Here is a 22588-nt window from a genome sequence, read left to right on the forward strand (position 1 = left end):
ATCAAGCGTAGGGCGCGAGGCGCCTCAGCCAAACAGTCACATCCGGGGCCGAGAGGAACCGCGAGCGAGCTGGGCGTGCGCCCTTGCTTCGTGCCCTCAACCCGCATGGCGGAGCCACGGGCGCGCCGCGGGGAGGCCAGGCGAATCGGGCGGTTCCGGCGCCCGGGCTGAGCCGCGGGGGAGGGGCGGGGGACGCCCGTGCAGCCGGTGCGTCTGCCCTCAGTGAGGCGGGGCGCGCGGCGGACGCCCCCGGGCAGGGGCGGGAGCGGTGGTGGCGCCGGCGGTTGGCACTGAAAGGGGCGGTGAGCGAGCTGCTCCGGTGTCAAGGCGAGGCTCGGCCTCTCGCGCAGAGACGGGGGGTAGCGGCGGCGGCGGCGGCCTTCGGGCCGGCTGGTGAGGCGATGGCGGCTCCAGCCCCGGGGGCTGGGGCAGCCTCGGGCGGTGCTGGCTGCAGTGGCGGCGGCGGCGGCGGCGCGGGTGCGAGCTCGGGCTCCGGGTCCGCGGGGGCCGGGGGCCGGCTGCCCAGCCGGGTGCTGGAGTTGGTGTTCTCGTACCTGGAGCTGTCCGAGCTGCGGAGCTGCGCCCTGGTGTGCAAGCACTGGTACCGCTGCCTGCACGGCGACGAGAACAGCGAGGTGTGGCGGAGCCTGTGCGCCCGCAGCCTGGCAGAGGAGGCTCTGCGCACGGACATCCTCTGCAACCTGCCCAGCTACAAGGCCAAGGTGAGGGAACCCCGGGCCACGCCGCTGCCCCTGGCGCGCTCCTTGGCGCCGCTCGCGGTGCTTGCCGCGAAGCTTCTGAGTCAGACGGCTCGCCTCGCCATCCCGCCTTTCCACGCTCGCGTCGGTACCTTCCTCACCCTCCCGCCCCCGCAAAGATCGTCTTTTCTCTGGAATGAAGTTCTTCTCTTTAACCCGCCCCACTTCCGCGATGACTTTTTCAAAGGCGGCATGGTTCCCCATCCCTGATTTCCATCACTCCTTCCACTTTGGACTGACTTTGTTCCTACAGACAGACCACCGCTATTGTTGTGCCTTTCCCTACTCACCCTGTTTCCCCTCTGGCCTCCAGATACTTCTATTATACTAAGTCGTCTCGGTTGCTTTAACCTCGCCTTGATTTCTGAGACCTTTCCAAGCTCTGATCCCTCACCATTTTTTCCTGTATTTTTGCCCAAGTTCTCTTTCGTCCCCTCCACTGTTATTTCAGGCTTATGAGTGAGTGTGCCTGCTAACTTTGAAGATACAGGCACAGCCAGAACCTCCTGCGGCACCACTTAACCGGCGTGGTACTGCCTTGTGGCTGCTCTTAATGGCTGTTGGTTGCCAACTTTTTCATAGTCCCACCTTGGTGTGTCGGGGCTGTGTCCATGTGTCGTCTAGTGTGCTGATTCCAGTTTCACTACTGCTTTTTTTTTCTCTTAGATTCTTGGGTATATTCCTGACACCTTCATATACCAAATAAAAATGACAGGTTATGGTAGGAGGAGAAGATGCTTCAGCCCATAAAAATAAAAAGCCTTGGGCTTGCGACTGGGTGACAGTCATTCAGCACAGCAGTGTGTGTGTGTATGCATATGCATGCATATATGTCAGAGGACGCCTGACCTGAAGTGTGGGAGACTGCTGGGGCAGTATCGAAGTAAGAAAGGCTTTTTTATGTGAAGTACAAAATGTATTCTTCTGTGAGATGGCCTTTAGTTAATAAGATAAGGAACTTGGCTGTTAAATATGTAAACTATCAAGCTGTTTTTTTAGCAAATAAAGTAACATTTTACTAGGACAGTATGTGTATACTAGGTGAAATTTATGTAGGAGAGTGCAGAAAATTGCAGTTTTGTCCTATTTGCCTGGTCAATATGAACATTTCTCAGGTTTTATTTAGCTTTTATTTTTCCATAAAGTCTGTTGGTTTGGGTTTTAAATTACAACTTTTTGGCAATTAATTTGTGACATGTTACATATGTTGGCTTAAGTCAAGATTCATATAGTATGTAATGGATAATGTGTCCATGTGAGTTAAGCTTCAATAGAAGCAAAATGAGATATAGCAAAGTGTTTCTTTTGGCCCTTGTCCCCCTGCTACCTAGTTGCCTGCTTGGAAGAAGTCTAAAGCTGTAATTTCTTCTGTATCCTTCCTGCAGGATTGTGGGTTTTCTAAGTCTTTAATGCTTTGCTTTTCTGCAGTGTGCACTGGAGGTGCTGTAGGCTTATACTAATCTCATGTTCACTTAGATGTTGCAGGACTTTCCTTGAATAACTTGAAGATACGAGATTAATTTCAAAAAGAGTCAGGCTAATAGGGAAATCCCCAGGCTAATAGAAGAGAAAAAAATATATAAAAGTAACTGTATTGCATGGTAGAAATTGCTCCATTGTATCAATGATAGAAAAAACATATAGGAAGGGCTGGTGCTGTGGCGCAGTAGGTTAATCCTCTACCTATGGCATCGGTATCCTATATGGGTGCCATTCGTAGTCCCGGCTGCCCCTCTTCTGATCCAGCTCTCTGCTGTGGCCTGGGAAAGCAGAAGATGGCATGGGTGCTTGGGCACCTGCACCTGCGTAGGAGACCTGGAAAAAGCACCTGGCTCCTGGCTTCGATTCAGCCCAGTTCCAGCCGTAGTGGCCATTTGGGGAGTGAACCAATGGAAGGAAGACCTCTCTCTCTGTCTCTCCCTTTCACTGTCTGTAACTCTACCTGTTAAATTAAAAAAAAATCATGCTAGAATAGTTTCGTGACAGGAGAAATTTGCAATTTGGAGGATTGGAGAAGATTTGAGGATGAATTGTATTTGAGCTGAATTTTGAGGATGATCTGAAAGTTGTACAAAGAGAGCAGAAACAGAACAACAGGAAGGCAAAGAGTCTGTACAATATATATTTTTATTTAAAAATATGAGTGCTTGGGCTGGCGCTGTGGCACAGTGGGTTAAAGCCCTGGCCTGCAGTTCCGGCATCCCATATGGGCACCGATTCAAGTCCCGGCTGTTCCACTTCAGATCCAGCTCTTTGCTATGATCTGGGAGGGCAGTGGAGGATGGCCCAGGTCCTTGGACCCCTGCACTGTGTGGGAGACCCAATGGAAGCTGCTGGCTCCTGTCTTCAGATCAGCTTGGCTCTGGCCGTTGCGGTCATCTGGGGAGTGAACCAGCAGATGGAAGACACCTCTTTCTCTCACTGGCTCTACCTCTCTCTGTAACTCTCAAATAGATAAGAGTCTGGAAAAAAAAAAAATAAATAAGTGCCAGGCACCATGCTCAGTTTTGCACTTAAGGTTGCCTTGCCTTTTGGAGCTTGCAATCTAGTGTGGGAATGGCTGTTAACCAAATGATCACTCAAGCTGTGAAACTGCATGGACTGAGTATAAAGCAGATATACATAGTGCCCTGAGTGTAGTGGAGGATTTGACCTAGGTAAGGAGGTGAGGGAACACTTTCTCACAGGTGACCGTGAACTGAGACTGGAAGGATAAGGATACATAGGCCAAGGGGGAATAGAAGAGCCTTCTGGCAGGGAACTTGGTAAGTATAAGAAATAGACAGTATGTCAGTGTGGCTGGAGCATAGAGGGCAAAGGTGATGCCAGTTTGAGGTAAGGTGGAAGAGGTAGACCAGGGCCAAACTACAGGGAAGCCAATGCAAATTGTACACTACAGAGATTCTGGAGTGTGGGAATTGGTGTTGTGATTATTTTCCATTTTTAAAATATTTATTAGTATAGAGACAGCCAAAGAGCTTCCATCTGCTGATTCACTTCCCAAATGCCTGCAACACCTGCAGCTGAGCCAGGCTGAAGCTGGGAACTCAATCCAGGTCTCCTGCTTGGGTGGCAGGGACCTGACCACCTGAGCCATCACCAGCTGCCTCCCAAGATCCACATTAATTAGTACGAAGCTGGAATCAGGAGCCAGAGCCATATACCAAACCTAGGTACTTCAGTGTGGGAGTGGACATTTTAAGCAGTATCTTAACCATTAGGCCAAATCCCCACCTCAGACTGTTTTGCATTGTTAAGAGGTTATTTCTGACTTCAATGTGAAGAACATGTTGGAGGAGGACCTTGGAAATACAGTATATCAGTTAGGAAGTAAGTAGTGCATGAGATGGAAAGAATTGAACAGATTTAGGAGGTAAGATCTATAGGACTTGATAGTGATTTTAAATGGATGAGGAAGAAAGATGCTGGGAATAGCTCTCATAATAAAGGGATCAGTTGGGCTGGAATTTGGAGGAATTGCAATGAATTCAATGATGGTAGGGTAGTTACCGTGTTTTTAAGACAACTGAGAGATTTCAGGTAGGTAGCTGTTAGAAGTTGGAGCTTAGGGCAGATTAAGCTGCCAACTGCGGTGCTGGCCTCCCCTATGGGCACCAGTCTGCTCCACTTTTGATCTGGTGCCCTGCTAATGTACCTGGAAAACAGTGGAGAATTGTCCAAGTATTTGAGCTCCTGCACCCACACGGGAGACCTCGATGAAGCTCCTAGTGTTTGGCCTGGCCTAGCCACGGCTGTTGTGGCTATTTGGGGAGTGAACCAGCAGATGGGAAGATCTCTCTCTGTCTCTCACTCTATTTGTAACTCTGTTCTTCAAATAAATAAATCTTAAAGAGAAGTTGAAGCTTCAAGGAGAGGTCTAAAGATATAAAATTGTAAGCAATTAGACTGAATAAAGGGCAATAGTGGGGAATATGATTATAACATGAGTGGCCTTGAAGCAGCCTTCAGTATGTAGTTTGGGCTTTGTTCTATATTTGGGAACTATAGAACTTTGAAAGGGGAGGTATTTTTAAATATAAAGATTGCTTTATTTAAATATTTTATTTATTTGAGAGGCAGAGTTAGAGAGGAGGATTTTCCATCCATTGGTTCACTCCCCAAATGGCCACAATGGCTGGACTGGGCTGATCCGAAGCCAGGAGCTTCTTCCTGGTCTCCCACATGGGTGCAGGGGCCCAAACACTTGAGCTGTCTTCCACTGCTTTCCCAGGCCATAACAGAGAGCATGATCAGAAGAGGAGCAGCTGGGACACAAACTGACATCCAGATGGGATGTGGGCGCTGCAGGCAGAGGCTTAGCCTACTATGCCACAGTGCTGGCCCCACTTATTTATTTTTTATTCACTTGAAAGGCAGAGAGAGATCTCCCATCCACTGATTCACTCCCCAAATGGCAGCTATGGCTGGGGCTGCACCTGGCTGAGCCAGGAGGCAGGAGCTTCTTCCAGATCTCCCTTGTGGGTGGCAGGGGCCTCAGGGACTTGGGCTAACTTCTGCTGCTGTCCCAGGCACATTAGCAGGGAGCTGGACGGGAAGTGGAGCAGCTGGGTCTTGAAGCTGTATGTCACTTGTATGGGAAGTGGGTGTCACAAGTGGGGGTCTGACTTGCCATGCTGCAACTCTGGACCCTCGGGGAGTGATTTAAAAAAAAAACAAAGCAAGCAAGCAAACAAAAAAAAACCAGGCCAGCACAGGTGATTGGCCTAGCAGTCTCAACGCCTTCACATTTCATATTAAAGTACTTGGGTTTGAGACCCAGGTTGACTTTTTTTTTTTTTTTTTTTTTTTTTTTTTTTTTTTTTTTTTGACAGGCAGAGTGGACAGTGAGAGAGAGAGACAGAGAGAAAGGTCTTCCTTTGCCGTTGGTTCACCCTCCAATGGCCGCCGCGGCCGGCGCGCTGCGGCCGGCGCACCGCGCTGATCCGATGGCAGGAGCCAGGAGCCAGGTGCTTTTCCTGGTCTCCCATGGGGTGCAGGGCCCAAGCACCTGGGCCATCCTCCACTGCACTCCCTGGCCACAGCAGAGGGCTGGCCTGGAAGAGGGGCAACCGGGACAGAATCCGGCGCCCCGACCGGGACTAGAACCCGGTGTGCTGGCGCCGCTAGGCGGAGGATTAGCCTAGTGAGCCGCGGCGCCGGCCCAGGTTGACTTTTGACTCTGGCTTGCTGCCAGTGCAGACCCTGGGAGACAGTGATAATGGCTCAAATAATTGTGTTCCTGCTACCCACATGGGAGATCTGGTTTGTGTTCCTGGCTCCCAGCTTTGGCCCCGAGCCAGGAACCTTTGTGGGCAGTTGGGGAATTGAACCTATGGATGTGTAGCTCTGTCTCTCAAAAACAAAACAAAACAGGCCATAAAATGAATCCAAGAGGGCAGAGGTTAGAGGTTAGTGCCTATGCCAGAGATACTAAAGACCTGAAGGGAGGGCGGGAGAAGCAGGTGGCTAGGAAAGCTGTGGTAGAGAACAAATCCATGCTCTTCTGCTCTTCATTTTCTTTCTGCTCTTCATTTTCTTATAGAGATTGATCAATTTAGATTAGATTCTGTTTTTCCCCCAGTTTTTTCTTTTACCAGAATCAAGTGGCTAGAGGTGCATTAAAAGCAAGATCTATAGATTATATATTGTGTGATGCAAACAATAATGAGCAGGAATTTAGGAGAGAGAAATGAGGGAACTTGGGTGGTCCTGGTTAAGAATAGCTTCCTGGAGGTGGTCTTAGAGGATAATGTGGGAGGAAAAAAGCAGATAGGATACCACAGACAAGGAGGACAGCATAGAGGTAGAAAGGGAAATAAGCGGAAACAAATCTGAAGGCTCTGAAAAACAGAAGAAATTACAGTTAATGATATTAAATATGGAGCTATCAAAGTTTATTACCTAGGGTGAGATATATTAAAGGTGTTGTTTTAGAAACATCTGGAAGGACTTAGGGTTAAGGATTGAGTTTGGAAAATTTTGGGGAGCAGAGGAAGGGTGCTCACCAGAAAAAAAATACAGTAGAGGATCCGTCCAGTGAAGTAGGAAGATGTCACAGAAGTTTGAGAAAGAAGTTGTCGGAAGTATCAGTGTGACAGGGAGAGAAAGCAACTGGAACTTACAACAATTGGATAAGTATAGGAAATTATTAATTCAGTATTTTATAATGAGGAAGTAATTATCTTTTTAAAATTTTATTTATTTTTGTTTAAAAGAGAGACAGATTTTCCTTCTGCTGGTATACTCCCCAAATGCCTGAAACAGCATGACTAGGCCAGGCCGAAGACAACAGCCTGGAACTCAATCCTGGTCTCCTACATGGTGGCAGAGACCCAACTACTTAAACCATCAACTGCTGCCTTGCAGTGTGCATATGGCAAGAAGCTAGAACTGGAAACAGCTAGGATTTGGACCCGGGCACTTAGATGAGTTGAGGGTGTCCCCAGCAGCATTCTTCTTTATTTTTTTTTAAGATTTATTTTTTTAAGGAATATAAATTTCATAAGAACAACTTTAGGAATATCGTTATTCTTCCCACGATACCATCCTCCCACCCCTCCTCTTCCTCCTATCTCTCCCCTTGCCAGTCCCATTCTCCATTAAGATTCTTTTTTTTTTTTTTTTTTGACAGGCAGAGTGGACAGTGAGAGAGAGACAGAGAGAAAGGGCTTCCTTTTGCCGTTGGTTCACCCTCCAATGGCCGCCGCGGCTGGCGCGCTGCAGCCGGCGCACTGCGCTGATCCGATGGCAGGAGCCAGGTACTTATCCTGGTCTCCCATGGGGTGCAGGGCCCAAGGACCTGGGCCATCCTCCACTGCACTCCCTGGCCACAGCAGAGAGCTGGCCTGGAAGAGGGGCAACCGGGACAGAATCCGGTGCCCCGACCGGGACTAGAACCCGGTGTGCCGGCGCCGCAAGGCGGAGGATTAGCCTAGTGAGCCACGGCGCCGGCCAAGATTCATTTTCAATTAATTTTGTACACAGAAGACCAACTCTGTACTAAGTAAAGATTTTAACAGTTTGCACACGCGCACACACACACACACACACAAAACTGAGAACTAGTTCCACAATTAACTCTCATAGTATAACTCATTGATGACAGAGATCCTGCATGGGGTGTTAGTGCACAGTGACCCCTGTTGTTAATTTAACAGTTAACACTTTTTTTTTTTTTTTTTTTTTTTTTTTTTTTTTTAAGATTTATTTGAAAGAGTTACAGAGAGGCAGAGGGAGAGAGGGATAGAGAGAGAGGGAGGTCTTCTATCACTGGTTCACTCCCCAATTGGCTACAACAGAGCTGCACTGATCTGAAGTCAGGAGCCAGGAGCTTCTTCTGGGTCTCCCACGTGGGTGCAGGGGCCCAAGGACTTGGGCCATCTTCTACTGCTTTCCCAGGCAATACAGAGAGCTGGAAGAAACTCTTGGCTCCTGGCTTCAGCCTGGCCTAGCCCCAGCCATTGCGGACATCATCTAACTGTCCTATTGTGGCTCTTGAAGAATCCCTCTTTATTAAGTCCTCCTGGTTGAATTTAGATGCTGTTTGGGGGGTTATTTGGTTTGGTAAAATGTGATTGGTGCTGTCTCAATATATGAGTGATACCCAGCAGGTAGGCTAAGGACCCTTAGGTTACTAAAATTTTTCAATAAGTTTAGGGCTACCATGACTAAGATCTCTATTTTACATAAAATATAACTTTTTTATGACAATGCTGTTAATATGAAAATTGTTCATCTCTTAGGTTTTTGATATACAAATTCAAATCTAAACAAAAATAGAGGAAACAATCCTTCCCTATATTCATTTCCCAATGACTAATTCACGGTGCATCGAGTTTCGTGTTTATCCCACCCGCTCTTCCAGTCCACCCCTGATACCTCAGAGCAATTCCCAGGTATCATTATTTCACCCATAAACATTTCGTTATTGTCTCTAAAATACAAGTGTTTTGTGTATATCTTTTGATGTTTTATGAAGCCTATTTAGAGAAATTTTACTACACTTTAGAATTTTGATCAGTGATAAAACAGTTGGTAGTTATTTTTAATATTGTACAATTTATTATGTTAGTCTCCTACTCTGAAACTTTATTATTTGGAAATTCTTATTGTGTTGCTTAAAACATATATAACTTTAGTATTTAAAAATATATACCCTGAAGCTTGGGTATTTTTTTAATATCTGAGAAAAATACAATTTCTGTTTCCTTTGATGTTTTTCTCATCTTTTCAGGTACGTGCTTTCCAGCATGCCTTCAGCACTAATGACTGCTCCAGGAATGTCTATATTAAGAAGAATGGCTTTACTTTACATCGAAACCCCATCGCTCAGAGCACTGATGGTGCAAGGACCAAGATCGGTTTCAGTGAGGGCCGCCATGCATGGGAAGTGTGGTGGGAGGGCCCGCTGGGTACCGTGGCAGTGATTGGAATTGCCACAAAGCGAGCCCCCATGCAGTGCCAAGGTTATGTGGCATTGCTAGGCAGTGATGACCAGAGCTGGGGCTGGAATCTGGTGGACAATAATCTACTGCATAATGGGGAAGTCAACGGCAGTTTTCCTCAGTGCAACAATGCACCAAAATATCAGGTGAGAAACAAGATATTTTCTCAAGTGTGGGCTTTTGTCAAATCATGCTTTCATTTGTTTTAAATTTATACATTTTTGTAGCAGCTGTGTCTTTTTTTGGTAATTTTAAAATAAATGATGTCAGTGGCATGTCTCAGTATTTGTTTCCTAATACCTATTTGACCTTGGGCAACCCATCTTTGCTATAGGTCAGGGGTTGGCAGACTTTCTTGTGCAGGGCCAGATAGCAAATATTTTCAGCTTTGCAGTTCAACTTTCAGTTCTTTTGTTAACAGCATGAAAGCAGCTGTAATAGTATGTGAGCGGATGACCATGGCTGTGTTCTAGTACGGCCTTACTTATGAGCCATAGGGCAGATTTAGCCCAGGGGTCTTAGTTTGTCAGCTCGTGTCGTAGATTGTCAGATTAGCTAAGTCGTAGCACATCTGAATGTTCTTTTTTCTCAATATTTCACTCCAGCTAGTGCACCTGTGTGCGTGCACACCATACTCGTGCTCTGATACTTATTCATTTGTGTGTAGACTCAAAGCCCCTGGAGACTTCAGCTCGCTCTTTCTTTCTTTCTTTCTTTCTTTCTTTCTTTCTTTCTTTCTTTCTTTCTTTCTTTTAAGATTTATTTACTTATTTGCAAGTCAGAGTTACACACAGAGAGAAAGAGAGGCAGAGAGAGAGAAAGAGAGAGAGGTCTTCAATCCACTGGTTCACTCCCCAGTTGGCCACAATGGCCAGAGCTATGCCAATCCGAAGCCAGGAGCTTCTTCTGGGTGCAGGGGCCCAAGGACTTGGGCCGTCTTCTACTGCTTTCCCAGGCCATAGCAGAGAGCTGGATTGGAAGTGGAGCAGCCAGGATTCAAACCGGCGCCCAGTGGGATGCTGGTACCACAGGCAGCCGCTTAACCTGCCACGCCACAGTGCTGGTCCTGGCATCAGTGATTTCTGTAGAAACGCAAGTTCAGGCAAACTGCTACATTTTTATTCTTTCATTTTAGCCTTATCTGTACTCATTTGATTCTAGAGTCAAAATTATAATTCCAGGGCAGGCAAATTTAGCCTAATGGTTAATATCCCCATGTCCCACGTAGAAGTACCTGGGTTCAGTATGCAACTCTTGAGTTCTGACTCCAGCCATTCTTTTTTTTTTTTTTTTTTTTTGACAGGTAGAGTGGACAGAGAGACAGAGAGAAGGTTTTCCTTTTGCCGTTAGTTCACCCTCCAATGGCCGCCGCCCCGTGCTGATCCGAACCAGGAGCCAGGTGCTTCTCCTGGTCTCCCATGTGGGTGCAGGGCCCAAGCACTTGGGCCATCCTCCACTGCACTCCCAGGCCATAGCAGAGAGCTGACCTGGAAGAGGGGCAACCGGGACAGAATCTGGTGCCCCGACCGGGACTAGAACCCAGGATGCCGGCGCCACAGGCGGAGGATTAACCTAGTGAGCCGCGGCGCTGGCCTTTTTTTTTTTTTTTTTTTTTTTTTTTTTTTTTTTTTTGTAAGATTTATTTATGGCCGGCGCCACGGCTCACTAGGCTAATCCACCCTGGGTTCTAGTCCCAGTTGGGGCGCCAGATTCTGTCCCGTTGCTCCTCTTCCAGCCCAGCTCTCTGCTATGGCCCGGGAGTGCAGTGGAGGGCCCTGTACCCGCGTGGGAGACCAGGAGGAAGCACCTGGCTCCTGGCTTTGGATTGGCGTGGTGCGCCGGCCGCAACACGCTGGTGGTAGCGGCCACTTGGGGGGTGAACCAATGGAAAAAGGAAGACCTTTCTCTCTCTCTCACTGTCTAACTCTGCCTGTCAAAAAAAAATATATATATTTATTTATACACTTGGAAAGGTAGAGTTATAGAGACACAGTGGCCAGAGCTGGGCCATTCGGAAACCAGGAGCCAGGCCTTCCAGATCTCCAGCGTGGGTACAGGGCCCAAACTTGGGCCATCCTCTGCTGCTTTCCCAGGCATATTAACAGGGAGCTGGATCGAAGTGGAACAGCTAGGACTTGAACTTGTGCCCACTGTGCCAGAGGCGCCAGCCCCTGACCCCAGCATCTTGCTAATGCAGTCCCTGGGATGTAGCAGTGATGTCTCAAGTAATTGGATTCTTGTCATCCATGTGGGAGAACTGGTTTGAGTTCTTGGTTTTATGACTTCCGCCTGACCCAGGCCTGCTGGTGCCAGCATTTGGAGCGTGCGCCAGTGAGTGGGAGCACACTGTCTGTCTCTCTTTGGCTTTTCAAATAAATAAGTGAATTAAAAACATTATAAATATTTTAAAAGCCATATTATTACCATAATTTTGTCAGAAAAACACAATCAGATATGAAGTTGGACATCTTTAGGAGCTAAGGGTTGCATATTTCAGATTCATGTGTAGCTTGAAAGCCCTAGCCTCAGTAACAACCTCAAGTCAGGCATACTAAAGAAGAACTAAAAATATACCCCATTTCCTGAGGTATGAAAACTGGGAGGATGTATTTCATGAGAGTCCTTTCCTCATCTCCTTTCAGCTCTGAGAATACCCTAAGGAAAAGTTGTCAGGGCTTAACGATTACTGAAGACACGGTCCTGTCATACCTTTGTGATGATGTAGTGAAAGTACTTAAATCTTTGCTTTTAAAATAATATGCTCTGGGCCGGTGCCGCAGCTCACTAGGCTAATCCTCCGCCTAGCGGCGCCGGCACACCGGGTTCTAGTCCCGGTCGGGGCGCCGGATTCTGTCCCGGTTGCCCCTCTTCCAGGCCAGCCCTCTGCTGTGGCCAGGGAGTGCAGTGGAGGATGGCCCAAGTGCTTGGGCCCTGCACCCCATGGGAGACCAGGAAAAGCACCTGGCTCCTGGCTCCTGGCTCCTGCCATTGGATCAGCACGGTGCGCTGGCCGTGGTGGCCATTGGAGGGTGAACCAACGGCAAAGGAAGACCTTTCTCTCTGTCTCTCTCTCTCACTGTCCACTCTGCCTGTCAAAAAAAAAAAAAAAAAAAAAAGCTCTGTATGATTTCAGTCCTTTCAAATTTATTAAGACTTACTTTATTCCCTGAATATGATTTATCATGGTGTTTCCTGTGTGCTTGAAAACAAAGTGTATTCTTTGTTGGATAGAATGTTCTTTAAAAGGCAGTTTGGTCAAATTGGTTGAGTGTGTTCAAGTCTTGTATATTGGTGCTGATTTTCCTTGGTACTCTTCTATTTCTGAAGTCTCCAATTTACTTGCTAATTTGTCTGTTTCCGTTCTCTCAGTTTTTGCTTCACATGTTTTAGAATTTGTTATTAGATGCATATGCATTTGTAATTGTTCTGTCTCCCCTTATTAATTTTATCATTATGAGTTGACCTTCTTTGTCTCTAGTAATTATCTCTAAGTTTGCTCTATTTGATATTAATATACCCACTCTAGCTTTCTTATGCTTACTATTGCAAATTTCCATTTTTCCATCTGTTTACTGTAATTTTGTCTTTGTATTTAAAATGAGTGTTCTAGACAGCAGGTGGTTGGATCTTTTTATCTAATGCAGTCTCATAGTCTCTGCCTTTTGAATGTTTGACCACTATTACATTTAATGTAATTGTTGGAATGCTTTAAATTGTCTAGTTATATTCTTTTTTTCCCTTTTTTCTTTGGTTTGGATGATTTCTATTGCTCTGTCTTCAACTTCATAGATTCTTTCTTCTGTTGTCTGAACTCTGCTATTGATCCAGGCTAGTGAAATTTGGTTTTTGTACTTTTCACCTCTACAATTTTCATTTGGTTTTCATTTCTTTTTAAAATAATTTTACTGGGGCTGGCACTGTGGCATAGAGGGTAAAGCCACTGCCTGCAGTGCTGGCATCCCATATGTGTGTGGGTTTGTGTCCTGGCTGCTCCATTTCCAATCTAGCTCTCTGCTATGGCCTGGGAAAGCAGTAGAAGATATCCCAAGTCCTTGGGCCCTTGCATCCATGTGGGAGACCCGGAAGAAGCTCCTGGCTTTGGATCAGTGCAGCTCCAGCCATTGTGGCCATCTGGGGAGTGAACCAGCAGATGAAAGACCTCTCTCTCTCTCTCTCTGACTCTCTGTAACTGCCTTTCAAATAAATAAATAAATCTTTTAAAAATAAAATAATTTTATTTACTTATTTTGTAAGACAGAGACAGAGATCTTCCATCTCATCCACTTGTTCACTCTCCAGATGCTTGCAACAGCTAGGATTGGGCCAGGCCAAAGCCAGGAGCTGGAAACTCAGTCTGAGTCTCCCACATGGGTGGCAGGACCTAAGTACTTGAACCATCATCTCCTGCCTTCCAGAGTGCACATCAGCAGGGACCTGGAGTCAAGAGCAGAGCCAGGACCCAAACCCTAGCACTCCATCCCAAGTAGTATCTAACTGCTATATCGGGGGCCGCTGCTGTGGTGTAGAAGGTTAAGCCTCCACCTGCAACGCCAGCATCTCATAGGGTACCTGTTTGAGTCCCAGCTGCTCTGCTTCCAATCCAGCTCCCTGCTGATGTGCCTAGGAACTCAGAGGAAGGTGACCCAAGTCCTTGGGCCCCTGCATCCATGTGAGAGACCCATAGGAGGCTCCTGGCTTCTGGCTTTGGCCTGGCCCAGCCCCAAAGCGGCTGGCTGGCTGGCTGGCTGGCTTTCTTTCTCTCTCTCTTTCTCTTTTTTCTCTCTCATTTTTCTTTCTTTCCTTTTTCTTCCTTTCTTTCTTGCTTCCTTCTTTCTCTCTCTCTCTCTTTCTCTCTCTCTTTCTTTCGATTTATTTATTTATTTGAAGGTAGAGTTACAGAGAGGCAGAGAGAGAGAGAGGTCTTCCATCGCTGGTTCACTCCCCAATTGGTTGCATTGGCCAGAACTGCGCTGATCAGGAGCCAGGAGCTTCCTCCGGGTTTCCCTACGCGGGTGCAGGGGCCCAAGCATTTGGGCCATCTTCTACTGCTAGCCCGGGCCATTGCAGCCATTTGGGGAGTGATCAACGGATGGAAGATCTGTCTCTTTCTCTCTCTCTCTCTCTCTCTCTCTCTCTCTCTTTCTTTCTCTCTCTCTGCCTCTAACTCTCTGTAATTCTGACTTTCAAATAAATAATAAAATATTTTTTAAAAAATCTTACTGCATCAAAAGCCTGTCCTGGTTTCTTTTTTCTCTATTGAAATTCCATATTTATTCACTCATAAATACTGTATTTTTTTTTCATCTTTGGACATATTTATAACAGTTCCTTTGAAGACTTTGTCAAATTGGAATCTTGGCTCACTTGAAGTTAGTTTTTATTGACTGCTTTTTTTTTCCCTCCCTGAGTATGAATCACACTTTCCTGCTTTTCATATTTAGTAAGTTTTAAATTAAAAACTGAACATGTGGGTAAAACGTTCTAATGATCCTAGAATGCTCTGTTTTTCTAAAAACTTTATTATTCTTAAGAGCATAGGTTTTGTTAGAGTGGGTAGGTGACTGGACTCAATCTATGAACTCTGTCTCTCCTGTGGTGAATAGTGGCTGATGTCTTCGTTCATTTTTTTTTTTCAGCTTTGCTGCTTTCTCAGCCTGGTTCTCTGGGGCTTTCCTCTACCTGTGTAATAGGATGGTCACACAGGGATCTGGGCAGAGTTCGTGTCTCAGGCCGTAGAGCTCATCGTTTTTGTGGTTCTGTTGTTTCTGGAGTTCATTCTGTTTGCAGTTGCTCTGCCACCTCCGTTTTACCCACTTGTACCTGCAGCTTGTAAGACTTTTGTCTGTTGCTGTGCTGTGTGCTTGCTACTTGCTCATAGGTGGAGCATACTTGGAGATTTCAGCCAAAGTAGTTCTGTCTTCTTAATGTCATCTTCTGTAAAATAGAGCTAACTCATAAGGTTGATGTGAGGATTAAATGAGATAATACAGATAAATCTCAAAATAAATACCCCACAAATTAGCACTTTATTCCTGTCTTGTTATTATTGTTCATGTTTTGTTGGTAGCTATGGTGGTAGTGATGATTTGGAGGTTCTTAGGTCCATCAAATGGGTTTTGGGTTAATCTGTGAGTAGGGTAAAGTGGGAAAAAACATATTAGGAATCATTTGTGACAGAACATACAATAAAGGAGACTACATGACAACAGCAGGGGTTATCATAATCAGGAAGTATAAAATTTTGATTTTTGGTTGCAGAAGTTGGGGCCTTCTGCCTCTGAGTATATAGATGCAGCATTCTTATTTTTTTGCTTTTCCAAATAAGAAAAGAATTGGATATACTGAGCTTTCCATTTAGTTTAACAGGCCGTGGTGCTGTATTTATAATCAGCAGATGTTTCAGAGCAGTGGACTGCATTGACTATTTTATAAGCCTATTCTGCATGTTTAGAATCTGTAGTCAGAACTACTTCTGATTATATAAGTTTCACATTGTATATGGAACTACTTTCAAAGTTTAAAGACTAAGTGTTATATTACAGTGATTTTTTTTTTATTGTGTTATAACATATTCGGGGTAAGTGTTGTGGTGCAGTGGGTTAAGCTACTGCTTAGGACACCACATCCCATATCAGAGTGCTTGGGATCAAGTCCATCCTCTGCTTCCAATCCAGCTTCCTGCTAATGTACCTGGGAGATAGAAGGATGGTCCAAGCACTTGGGTTCCTGGCTTCTGGCTTCTACCTGACCCAGCCCTGGTTGTTATGGGCATCTGGAGAGTAAACCAGTGGATGGAAGATCTGTCTTAGCTTCTGTCACTCTGCCTTAAAAAAAGATTATAGCATCATTTCCGTTTGTACATGTGCAATTCAGTGGCATTAAATTGATTCACAGTGTTATATACCATCACTGTATCTGTACCCAAAACTTTTATCATCCCCAACATAAAATCTATACCCATTAAAGAAAAACCCTCCACTTCCCCTCTTCCCCAGTCCCTGGTGACCTGTGTTCTACTTTCTGTCTCTCTATATTTGACTATTCCAGGTACCTCATATAAATGGAATAATACAGTATTTATCTTTTTGTCTGGCTTATTTCATTTTAGCATCATGTTGTCAAGTTGCATCCATATTGTAGAATATGAGGGTACTTTAAAAAGCTTATGGAATAGTGGAATTAAAAGATCCATTTATTTTGGTGCAAAAAAGTTGCAGTCTGCATTGTTTTTTCATAATATGCATTTCCATGACCTGTTTAAAGACTATTTATTAGAATTTAATATCCTTATATGACTGATATTCTCTAGTGTGTATATGATAACCTACAAGATTATTTAGAAAATCTTTTATAGTAAAACATACCAAGGCTTAAGAAAAGGCTTTAAACAAAGTATAAATTACAGCCTGGGGATTGTTTAGGGAGAACATTTAAATTGTCAGTAATTAAATGTAGATCCCATGTGAAGCTTTAAACAAAGTGATCAGAATAAGCATTTGCGAAGAGAATGATACATGTTTTGTTCTCTAGATGCTTTTCCCTGACCCAGAAAGCTCCCCCTCTGATTTTTCTAGATAACTTTTAAGACATATTTCTTAATATTTTCAAGTTCTTGATTTGTGTCTGTTTCTTCTAGCTGTATTCTTGGTGGATTTTCTTCTGACCTTCTTTTGATGTCTATTTGCAGATAGGAGAAAGAATTCGAGTCATCTTGGACATGGAAGATAAGACTTTAGCTTTTGAACGTGGATATGAGTTCCTGGGTGTTGCCTTTAGAGGACTTCCAAAGGTCTGCTTGTATCCAGCAGTTTCTGCTGTATATGGCAACACAGAAGTGACACTGGTTTACCTTGGAAAACCTTTGGATGGATGACAGTGGCTTTCTTATGGTGAAAGAGTGGAGGAAAGATCTGCTTGTGAAAAGTAGAATCATGAAGTGACAGTTTCATATGTGCATGTCCAAGAAACATCCTGAAAATACATGAAGTTGTAAACTGGAGAAGCAACTCTACAGCAGAGATTATTTTAGTGTTTCCTCTTTCCACCGGGCCAGAAAAATCCTCAGGGTTGCAGTTGGTTGAGTGGGCAGTTGACCTATGCATGTTGCAACAGATTTTGTCTCTAAATTAGCAATGTGTCATTTCCAGCTTTAAAGGTGAAATTTTAGAAACACTGTAAAAGGGATAAGGAAATAGCAAGATTTTTAAGTGGTATGTTTGTGAAGAAAGATTGATCCCATCTTACAACTGCCTGTTCTTTCTCCAGTCCCTTTTTTTCCCAGCCAGCTTGACTATTAGAAAAGTATGAAACTGGTTGGGTTTTATTTAATATTTTTAATATATTGAGAAGCATGGTCTGCTTGGACTGCACTTCTCTAACAGTGAGATATAAAATTGTGCAGCTATTTTAAAAGTTGTATATATAATATGTGTGTTTAAAAAACTGTAAAAAAAATGGACAAAGGGGTTGCTTTGTTCCAGTTCAGTTTATTAAAACCACTACATGGCTACATGGCACAAAATTAGAATAACATTTTGGGACAATTGGATAACTACAAAGAAGAGGATTTTAAGAGGAGATGCATTGTACTGGCTCATTTTGTATTGTTTTTGGCTAACAGTTCCCATAGCTTTTACAATCTGTGTTGGGTTCTTGGGTTTTTTTTAACCATCAAAATTATAGTAAAGATCTCTCAATTTCCTGGTTAAAGATTGAGGGAAGGCAAATCTATTTCTATTTATACATATATCAGCAAAGATATCTATCTAAGCATAATAGTGATGTGCATCTTATGGTGTCTGGTTTTATTTTTTGGCTGAGAAAGTGTCTCATAATATAGAACATTGCTATTTGCTCCATGAAAGCTATTGTCATAGACCCTTGGAAAATAAAAGAATGATGGTCTTTTTATTTTGTAACTTTATAATGCTGTAGATAATGTCAAAAAGTTTTAATTTCATATTGTTTACATCATGCAACAGTCGAAGTCTCAGATTCTTCACTGGGACTATCAAGAAAATGTTTACTCACTGACCTGAAACAGTGCTGACCTGAACCCAGGCTAAGAATATTTTTAATTTAATTATAAATAATTGCCCCCATGGGACTTGAAATATGACACCTGTGTTGAAAACTTCAGGTTGGCAGCATTTTGAGTTTCACTGTAGACGAGCTTAACTTTACTTCCTATTTTGACTTTACATCTTACTTATTATCACTGATACTCCTGAATTAACAATACAACATACATGAGCTGAGATTTTCTTTTGTTAGAAAGAAAGTATGTATGAAAGTATAAATTGTATGGTTTCAGATAATAAGAATTGACGAAGGCAAGTGAAATCTTTGTACTTTTGAGATTATTGCTGTATGTATATTTTGTTTTAAATCTAATAAAATTAGGGACAGCAAGCAGCTTGCAGGGGATCTTGGGTTGCTTTGAGAGTTAAAATGATCACTACTATGAAGCAAGGGATTTCAGCCATAGAACAAAGGTTGCTGTTGCCACCTGAAAGGTTTGCAAGTATTTATTGTGTATTTAGTATATCGCTTGAAAGGGTGAAATTTATTAAAGTTTTTGATATCTGTGTCAAGAAGAAACCTCCTTGTACAAAATGATAATGTTAAATGTACTAGAGTGTGGCTGATAAAAGAAATTGATTTTTTTGACATAGAACAACTCAGTTTGGCAAAGTTTAAAATTTGGTTGAAGAGAACTGGTTCAGGATGAAGATTGGCTAGTTAGAAAGTGGTAATGTTCTGTAAGTACTTGTTTCTTTTTCAGGTTGTGATATGGCCAATTCCAAGAGCTTTTACTGAGAGTGTTATTTATGACTTTTTTTGTCTTAATAGTAAACATTCATTTGCAACAAAGTTTTGAAGGTGCAGAATGGAAAACAGAAACACATGGTTATTGCACATTAAACCTAGAATCAAATAATTGCCCAAATATTAACAACAAGCCATTCTTACGTCAAAGATTGAGCACCCACTATTCCATTTACACCTTTGATAGAATGGAGGTTCCTAGTCAGCAAGAGCATCAGGGCAGTGTAGAGCCTTCGTTTATAACCAGATGAATAAATATGTTCCTAGAGACCAATAGTGTCTGTGCAGAATATTAAACTGCGACAGCGTTCAAGGACATGGGCTGTCTTTTTCATTGGTGCAGAGAGTTTTAAGGTGGAAGACAGTTGCACCTGAAGATTGAGTGTAAATCACCTAAACCAGTGGTTGTCTACCTTGGCTGTCCTTTGGAGTGACTTTGAAATGTGTTTCTAGAAATACTGATTGGGGTCCCCTACCCCAATAGTCTGATACTGATGTGGAATAAAACCTGGCCATGATTTTTTGAAACTCTGTGGTGATTTCAGTATACCACTACAGTTGAAAACCATTGATCTAAAATTCACCTTGAGTTTTCTTATCTGCAAAACGAAAAACCCTGGCTCGCTCCCTTCACTACCTCATAAGGATATTGAGGGTAAAGGAAAAAAAAATGGGCAACTGCTTGTGTTATGAATGAAAAATGCTATTGAAAAAGCAAAGTAGTAGTTTTTCTATTTCAACCAAAACTGATCAGGAAAAAATGTGGTTGAATTTGCTTTGTTGACTTGGGAAATTGGGAGCACTTTCTTTGTTTCTTTAATGCAACATGCAGATGTGGAAGCCGAGATTACTCTTACTCATATTGCAGTCTTCTGTTACACTTGAGATAGGCTGTTTTAATGGTCTGGTTTTATATAGGAAGGAAGAAATATTAAGGCTCAAAGTCTGTAATGGTCAGTGGCTCATAATTTATTAAAATTTTTCAAACAAGGAATTCTGTGGTTAATAGATACCATTTCATAGTTTCCATTACTTGGCGTTTGAATGTTGAGCCTTTATTTCGTCTCCCATTCTTACTCATATATGTTTGTATATAGATTTGATAAAGCACCTACAGTTGAGCTGGTTTCATCCAGTAGACTTTTTGGAATCATGGGCTCAGTGATTAGACATCTGCCTTTTAGATACGATTTGACTGGGGAAAGAGTTTCAAAAATAATAGCCCTTCACCATATGGAAACTCTCCTAGTTAACTTTTAATTTAAGTCCTCAAACTACTGTTTATAGAGACTGTAACATTAAAGTTTTTTATTGTTTTAAGAGGTAAACAGTTGAGTTAAGGAGCTTTAAAGATTAGTGTTAAAATGCTTACTCTCCAGAGATGGAGACCACCACAGTTGGGCCAGTGGGAGACAACCAGACCACTTTGAAGGAACCATCTACACCCAGTCCAAATGCTGTCCACAGAGCGTTCCTCAGTTCCTCTGGCCAATTGTTACCTCCTTCCTTGAAATTTCCTTAGTTTTATATTTTACCTGTACTTAATTTGTGCTATGTTACATTATACCTTGTATAAAACTTTTTATTTATTGATTATTTATTGGTGTCTTAGCTCCCCTAAACTAGGACAGGGTCCCTGACGGACTCGTCTTTGTGCCCGCCTCTTGGTGCTCACACACTTGCTGAAGAAACCGAGAACTCTACAGTGAGGCAGAAGCTCCTCTGAAGTCCCAGGCTAGAGTAGGGAAAGACAGATGGGAAGGACATTCTTTCTGTGTCTTAGTCCAGGTGCAGTAGTAAGGACAGGGATGCAAACCTGAGGCTGGGAAGGAGGAATAATGACTGTGAATGCATTTTAGCCATTCCCCCTTATTCATGAATACTGTACACTGATTTTTAGTTTTTGGTGTAAGTTTCATTATTTGTTTAGATTTAAAATTAGAATTCTGTATTTTAATTTTTTGGAATTCTGTTGTTTTGCCTTAGTTTCCTAATAAAAAGTTAAACATTCACCACCTGTGATTGCTTACATTTTTAAAAAGTGAATTTTTTTACACATTGGTCAGAAAAATTTTGAAGTGCCTTTAGTAGCCAAAAGTTGTGACAGTAAGTTCCATGGCTTTTAATAACAGAATCCCCATTTCCTGTGTTGAGATGGAACCGGGCAGGGAGCAGTCCATGAGGACTGCGTTCTGTCGCCACTACCCGCAGCTAACAGTCGCTTGCCACTGCCACTTCTGCCTAGGGTCCTGAGAGGCGCTGGCACTGCTCCTGAGGGGCCAGCAGGGGCTTCTGAGACAAGTTGGTGATGTTGCTGAGAGGTGCCTCTTGTGTTAATATGTGAAAATTTACACAAAGGGTTCTAATTTTCTAAGAGAAAACTAGGTAGGTGTCAAGTTTCCGAATCTCTTTGTTTAGTGGAAGGAGGCGCCAGAGACAGCTTTAGCAGCCTGTTGTCCTAATTTCTTTTTTGGATCCTCCCCCAAACGTTTGCTTTTTGTTTCCCCCAGCTCATTAGAACGTTGTTTAGAGCAGCCTGTCTCCAAGTCTTCAGAATATCGCCTGTTGAAAGAAGCCCCTCGGGGTTGAAGATTGTCACTCAGCTTCTGTGTGTACCACTTCCAGGCCAGTGACTCCAGCAGTAAATCATTTAGGGAGTGTCCTTGCTCATCCTGTTGACAGTGTTTAATTTGTTTTCTTGAAAAAGATGGGGCCTGGCGCCATGGCTCACTAGGCTAATCCTACACCTGCGGCGCCAGCACACCAGGTTCTAGTCCCAGCCGGGGCCGGGGCGCTGGATTCTTTCCCGGTTGCCCCTCTTCCAGGCCAGCTCTCTGCTGTGGCCCAGGAGTGCAGTGGAGGATGGCCCAAGTCCTTGGGCCCTGCACCCCATGGGAGACCAGGAGAAGCACCTGCTTCAGATCAGCACGGTGCACTGGCCGCAGTGCGCCAGCCGCGGCGGCCATTGGATGGTGAACCAACGGCAAAGGAAGACCTTTCTTACTGTCCACTCTGCCTGTAAAAAAAAGAAGAAAAAAGGGGGGGGGGGGCACAAATCCCATCTCTTCATAGAATGATACTTAAAGGGGTTGTATTTCTCCTCTCCTCTCCTCTGTAAATAAAAGGGGAATGAAGTCAAATTATAGAAACGGGTTTGAGGTCTTGCCTCCCTTGAAAAGGACTCCCTGCAATCATTTGTTAAAATGCTCATGTCTCAAGTTAGATTAATTAGAGGCATTTTCAAAGGGAATAGGCCAGATATCTGCTTACTTGAATGTAGATAATTTGTTTTCTTTTTCCAACTGATAGTAAAAAGTATGTTATTTTTCATCTGTGCCCTTGTGTTGATGACCTTCATCTTTGAGGGAAAGGAGGCTTATGGCTGGAGCCAGAGTGACACCACTTCCTCTTCGATTAGGCCAAAGAGTGATGCAGTATCTGACCAAATTGCAGGAGCAGTAGCAGGCATGGGCAGTTGGCTACCTAACGGAAGGCATTGGTAGCAGAGACTGGAGAAACAAGCAAATGGCATCCACCCTTCCAGGCACAGCCTTAGGG

The 22588-nt window shown here is 43.9% G+C and overlaps 1 protein-coding gene across 2 annotated transcripts; it reads left to right on the forward strand.

Moving 5' to 3' along the window:
* Positions 1-120: 120 nt before the first annotated feature.
* FBXO45 (F-box protein 45) lies at positions 121-21042 on the forward strand. 2 transcript variants are annotated; one of them, XM_002716530.6, is made up of 3 exons: positions 121-722; positions 8992-9348; positions 16890-21042. In XM_002716530.6, the coding sequence occupies exons 1-3, from the start codon at positions 402-404 to the stop codon at positions 17073-17075; spliced, it is 864 nt and encodes a 287-aa protein (XP_002716576.2). In that variant the 5' UTR covers positions 121-401; the 3' UTR covers positions 17076-21042. The 2 variants fall into 2 exon arrangements, with proteins under 2 accessions (XP_002716576.2, XP_089188068.1); XM_089331942.1 differs by lacking the exon at positions 121-722 and adding an exon at positions 8519-8653.
* Positions 21043-22588: the final 1546 nt, after the last annotated feature.

Source organism: Oryctolagus cuniculus, chromosome 4, assembly GCF_051225735.1.
Source record: "Oryctolagus cuniculus isolate XC-2025 breed Fujian yellow rabbit chromosome 4, ASM5122573v1, whole genome shotgun sequence".
In the NCBI taxonomy this organism is placed as follows: Eukaryota; Metazoa; Chordata; class Mammalia; order Lagomorpha; family Leporidae; genus Oryctolagus; species Oryctolagus cuniculus.